The following is a 6,736-nucleotide window of genomic DNA, read 5'->3' on the forward strand; positions in this document are numbered from 1 at the left end:
TTGCTGTTTACCATGCCGAACCTCTTGAGCACCGACTCAAGTCTTTCATGCGAAAATTGCTGCTCAGTTGATCCTTCAGCTTGTCCGTTTTGCCCCGATTGTTTGACAACAGGATAATTTCGTTAACGTGGATTGCAACGATGAGAAGTGTATTGCCATCCAATGTTTGGAAAATCGCTCAAGAAAAGCAATCAGGATTCGTTTCAAGCTAGAATACTACCTCCGAGTGCTGTGATACGCACGTGGTAACAGTACCCGTTGAATGTTTGTCTAAAATAAACACTAACTTGATACAAGAAAATATACCATGCCCCATCGGAGGCTACCGTTGCTATTCGTCACGTGGCTAATCGACGGTGATCGACATACTTGGTGATACATTTTGAACGTCGCTCTCTCAATCATTCACAAACGTCTATCCTCGCATCATTGTTTATAATGTTTGTTATTGATAGACGATCATGAATGTTTCAGAAGGAAAAATCTAAAGAAATACCAGGACCACATCTTTAAAAAAGCCGTAGCACATGCTGGATAGTTCATTGCGGTTACCTAGTCATGGTTTTGTCCTTCTACGCAAAGCGAAAAATAAAACATCATCTGATAGCCTACATAGATCGCTCAAAGGTGATACATATCGGCAATGATTCTATAAAAGGTTGAAAGTAAAGTCTTCAAGGAAGGCAATCACCATCGAGACGTTCGTTGTTGATAGTCTGCGTCCTTCTTTACCACATCATGTTAGGCAGGAATGTTTCAAATACAGAAGCGTCGTTGTCATGCATGATTGTTTATGTAATTTTTAGGAGAACGAAACGTTGACTGTTTCGATATTTTGGCTCTGAATGCAGTAAAGTCTTATCGAAAATGATTGATTTTCGAAACTTTGTTGCCATCTACATCCACGTAAATGCAAGGGTCATGCCAAACCTGCTCAGCGCTGCGTCGAGTTTCTGGTTTCACACCCGGCTTTTTTTTTTTGTTTAAACTCGTACAGAGCTTTTCAGCTTACACACCTTCGTTACATCGGTAAACCCCATCGGCTGCTCCATGTAGATTTCCGCGTGCAGGTTCCCTTGACGGAACGCGGCCATGGCGTCCATTTGATCGAGTTCCAGATTGTACCTCGCATTTAGGGCGAAGAGATATCGCAGTGAACTATACCTAACGACAGGAGCGTAGGTCTCTTCGTGTAACGTTGCATAATCCTGTGTACTCTGACCCACACAACTGCGGATCGCTATGATTGTAGGCCTCGCTCACCCTGCAATTATTTGTCCATCTCGGACTACGAAGTGTGATATCTCTCATGGATTCACGACCCTCTCTATGGTAGGTCTTATAGCATTGTCTACGTTCGTTAGGTGACTCTTGCAAGACCTGCGAGTGAGCTCCTCAAATATTTTATCTATTGCGCGAATTTTTGCAAGGTCCACCTCGGTGGAGAGTAACAACTACAAAAAAAAAGAACCCGTTGACTTTGGCTATCACGAAGCTTTTCCTGATTTTGGCTATTCCTCGTTAGATGTGACCACTTCTTGTATGGGGAACTTACCTGTTACTATAATAGAGGTCTGTCAGCAACGATACATCCAGCTTCTCCATCACCATCTGTCGCAAAAGCTGTGAACATTGCGCGACAGTGGTTGAGGTTGATTTGGATTTCTCCCTTCCTAGCCCTTGGTAGTGCTGCCTTTTAATAGACCTTTTGATAGGCATGATCACTAGTGCACTCAGGCAAATTCTTATTGTAATGTTCATAAGTTGCGTCTTATGAACCGCTTTTTAGAGTGCAAAATTGTTCTTCATAAGAGTCTTATGAAATTCTTTCAATTTTCTTACGAAGTTCTTATGAGAAATAGAAAAAACGGCATTGTGAAAAATAATGAACACATTTATTCCATCAGTCATCTATGTCATCGTTGTTAAACAAAAGCACTTGCAGTCACCAGTTGTAAAGTTACTGCTTTTTCTTAACAATTCATTTGATTTTGATCTTCTAAATGGTAAGTTTTAGTTGCAGTTTATTTATTGTAGACGTTCAATATATTTGTAAACTCAAAAATATTTTTCGTTTACTTTTCAGTATGTTGACTGGCAAAAAGCACCAAATTCAAGGGTAGGATACGGCGAAAAAAAACTTCACCGGGTGTTGATGTGCTGCTCATGAAGCTGTTGGTCACCAATGATGCAATTCCAAGCAAATTTGCCAAAAAATAAATTGAAACTATTCAACATCAAATATTTTGGATAATTCTTATTAGACATGAAATTTCCTGTTTCCATAAGACTCTCTTATAAAAATCAACAACCTGTCATTGATGTAGGTGTTCATCTGAAGAATTCATTCGCGTCATAAGAAAATCTTATGAATTTCATTAATTTTTCTTATGGCGCCACTTCATAAGAGAATCTTATGGCATACCTAATAGGATTTTTCTAAGTGTGCAAATAAAACGCTTCGCTGACATACTTCAGCTTATCGTCATATGCCCAATTCCCCCGCACCGCCGACCTGTGACCGTACTGCATGCAACGGAACTCTTGCAACCTGTGTATCGATTTTTTTTTGAAAGATCATTTTCCAATGTGATCGAGATAAGGTGTTCTCCAATTTTACCCCTCGTCTAGGTTTTTGATGCGGATGCTTACCTTCTCCTTCTTGCCTAGAAATCTCAAAGGTGCATCCTTTTCGTTGCTGAACTTCGGTTCAAATCGCGGATCACCTGACCGGAACGAGTACGACGGATTGTTATCATGTTTTCACCCTGTCCGGCAAGCACAGGAAGTTCCTCCTTCTCTGGAGAGCTGACAAGCCTCCTGGAGTTTTTACTATTTGGGTAGCAAATTGCCAAGCTTGAAATCGCCGTAGACCCTTTCTTCCAAATAGATTGAGGCTCGCACCCTTCTTTTGTGTTTTCTTAACATTGATATTAATTTTCGTCCCCCAACTTGTATCATAAGAAGATACCTTCTCAAGATCGCTGACTATTCTAAGTTGCATTCATGAACTGTAAATTTTTCTTGAACTTTTCCGGCTTCTCGTAGCTTTTCCAACACTTTAAAAAAATGTATCTCCTGTAAAGAACTCAAAGACTCTTAACTTAAATAATTATATAAGTAAAAATATATAACCATACTAACACCATTGTTTGTTTCGCCCATCCACAGACTGCTGTTCGAGCAGATCCATGCCAAAATCGCGCCCTCGACCGGTGTCTCACTTTCGTGGTGTGATAACCACGTCGTCGGCAAAAATCACGACCACCAATGGCAATGGCGACCACCACACGACGTTCACCCTGATCACCACCAAAACGACATCGACCATCAGCGAGTCGCAATCGGAAACCACCTCCACGGTAACCGATCCTCGGAGCGGCCCCGGCCCTGGACCAGGCGGAGGCGGAGGAGTTCCCCCCGGAGGAGGAAGCGGAGGTGTGGCCGCGGCAACCAACAATCCCAAGGACCAGCTGATGCGAATGGGAAAATGTTCGTTACTGTTTGAGGAAAACTACTGCCTGAATGGTGGCAAATGCTACAACTTTACCATCGCGAACTCCACGATGCCAACGTGCGAGTGTGCCGATGGCTTCATGGGTGAACGGTGCGAGTCAAAGTACTTGGATGGGACTTACCTAAGTATGCGTAAGTCCAAGATACACATCGAAACGGCCAGCATCTACTATGGCGCGTTTTTGGCACTGATAGTAGTCCTAGTGTTGCTATACTTCCTGCATTGTTTCCAATCGTCGACGTCGGTTTGCTCCGAGAGCAAACTGCTGCTGAAGAAGAGCAAGAAGGTGGTGAGTTAGCTGCTGCTATCGTTTTCTACTGATAATGCTTTAGCCAATCGTGGTCTAAAATCTCGAATCATCACCTTTTTGCACACAAAACCACACAATCACACTGAAATCGGACAGTACGTCCAGTTGGGGCGTATTGATTCATTGTTTTGTTGCCGTTAATGAATCTAGACTAGACTGGAGTATACAGGATGAGATCCCGCAACAATCGAAACAGGGACGATAAAGTACATTGAATTAAGGCAAAATCGCAAATAGTGCGACAAATTATGGACAAATTTAGAGAGCTTTTTCTTTTGTAAATGTTATATTGTTAAGGCTTTGCCTTGATTGAACGCAGAGCAGTAAGCGATAGGAGAGCAATCGGTAGAATTGAAATCTGAAGCCGCTCGTTCGAGTTTGTAGAACGACCTTTTGAGCGGCACTCTCCCGGAATAGACATAAATGACGGATTAATTCGAGGGATGTACCACAAACGAAACCACGATCGAGCCATGTGTAAAGATTTGTAGCAATATTGGCCAGTGTAGTTTATTATTTTTTGTATTGCATGCAGGTCTTGCATGGGAATGATTATGGACGACGAGATGGTTGCAAGTCTAGCATAGCTAGATCGGAGGTTTTAGGACGAATCTTTCAGAGTAATCTCTATATTTGATCAAGAAAAATTGCGCTGGTACATTCGCAAAAAAAAAAACAGTTGGAAGGACAAACACAAAACCACAAGTAGCAAGAGAGAATGCGTTGCTAAATTATTATCTAAAACAAAATCATTATTTTCTGCTTCTGCGTAGTAGTTTCCCACTTGTATAAATTAGTCACCATAAGTATTCCCATAGTGTTTAAGAGAAACTAGCATTGGCTTTGTAGACTTAAGAGCTATAGTTTAGAGATTATTGTTATCGTTTAAGAACCAAAATTATCGCTTCCAGTGTCAAACAACCAACCAACAACATAACAAAAGTTCAAAACAGACGGCAAAACTAAAACCTATAACTAACTACAGAATAATTGATGTTTAATTTCAATTTGAAAAATCGAAATCAGAAATACTCATTCGGATTCCAATAGCCCAGTCGTAAATTCAGTTTTTTTTGTTTTGTTTTTGGAAATGTCAATTTTGATTTTCATCCCCAAACCAGACCATCATCCCAGCACTTATGAGCCAAAGAGTACGTTTTAGTACTTTTAGAATTAGTAAGAAGTTGCTTATGATTGTTTTTTTTCTCTTTGCGCAATACATATAGTTTATACTTATGAAAAATATATAAATATTTCCTTATACGACCTCTCTTCGTTTGTACGGCGCTTTTATTGAAACATATGATGTATGGGATAGAAAAACTTACTTACCTATATGTTTACAAATCGTGTTCCGTACTTTCCCATTCATGGATATTGTGTAAGGTTTATCCTGTCGATTGCACTAAATCTTAACGAACATTCAAAAGAAAGGAAAAGAAGTAGGAAGCGCGAGATGCAAAAATTGTCGAATCAGTATTACACGTATTAATCCGTTAGATTTTTTATTTGTACATGTATCTACTTGTATCACTAAACATGTGTATTCTTGCTAGTGAGACACAAACAAGGATCGGTATAAACGATTCAATGCTCTTTTTTTATTATTCGAACAGTGTGTCAAAAGGCCTAGAAACCAGTTTGATTTCAGGTGATTTTTTTTTGTTGGGAACTATTCTCGCAAATCGCGTAACGTTCAGTTTAAATTGATGTTCAGAAAATTTTAGTATATTACCTATACGAATTTGGAAGTACACATTGTTCAATCAATCTTCCTTCGCTTTTCAAATCTTCATAATTTAGTATGAATACCTTTGACGAGTTACGACGTCTGCTGCCAATGCATGTAGTATACAATATACAATTAAAATATAGGTAAAAAAGCAGAAAGTTTCCAACAAAAAAAATCAAAGTAAAAAAGCTTTTAGTAAATTTACTGTTTGAATCAACCCATTTTCATCTTTCTGGAGTTTAATACTCATCAACCATAAATTTGCACTAACCCTCTAACAAAACATAAATAAAACTCAAAATCGTTTGGTTCCTATCAACTAATACGTTGAACATTAAATTATAAAGCATCACAATCATTGCTAAAACATCACAAACAATTATAAAATATTAAACAAAATAATGGGAATATTTCCAATTTCAGTAAATGATGAGAACTATTCTCCGATTCACGTACATTCCAATCTTATTTAATATAGTTATGCGATTAAAATAATTAAAGTATATATATTTAAATACCAGGACAAAACTACTTATGATAAACCAATACACTATGAAAAAACTTATTATGTTAGATTTAGATCTAAGAAGAATGAGAGATGTTTAAATCTATGACAGTTTCAAACGGAAACCGGTCGTGTGCACCGGGAACAAAGTCACGTAAACTATAACTAAAGGACACACTATACTCATTTTTACACGCTTAATCGCCTTATCGGAAATCGAAAATCAAAAATAAACTGAAAATAACGAGCCACTTAATAATGTGAACATTGCCTTCTATTGAAAACGAAAAACAAACATTTAAACGCGAATAACACACATAAAATACATCTACTGGATAAACAATAATGCAAAATTATGCATATTTCACCATAGACTGTCAACTCTACTTTTGTAGAGATAATTCTTCCGCCCACGAGAATCTGAAAAAAAACAGTTAAGTATATACATAATAGATGTTGCTGAGACAGCAGTACTTACTCTTTTGTTCTGTCAATTTTGTATCATACATACCTACTACAAGAAATAGGTAACGATTATCTTTTGCTAATATTACTCTCTCTTATTGTAAACATTTTTTAATATCAATATAGATTCTATTGATAGTACTGACACAGGATCAAACTGAAAACAGATATGTTTCACCCTCAAAAAAATGTCAGCGGATTTCGAAG

The 6,736-nt window shown here is 38.3% G+C and overlaps 1 protein-coding gene across 1 annotated transcript; it reads left to right on the forward strand.

Moving 5' to 3' along the window:
- Window positions 1-3,149: 3,149 nt before the first annotated feature.
- LOC129739028 (protein gurken-like) lies at window positions 3,150-6,730 on the forward strand (the record flags this gene model as incomplete). The annotated part of the gene is made up of 1 exon (XM_055730403.1): window positions 3,150-6,730. A coding segment is annotated over one exon (666 nt), but the record flags the coding sequence as incomplete, so codon positions are not given.
- Window positions 6,731-6,736: the final 6 nt, after the last annotated feature.

Source organism: Uranotaenia lowii, chromosome 1 (genome assembly GCF_029784155.1).
Source record: "Uranotaenia lowii strain MFRU-FL chromosome 1, ASM2978415v1, whole genome shotgun sequence".
NCBI lineage: Eukaryota > Metazoa > Arthropoda > Insecta > Diptera > Culicidae > Uranotaenia > Uranotaenia lowii.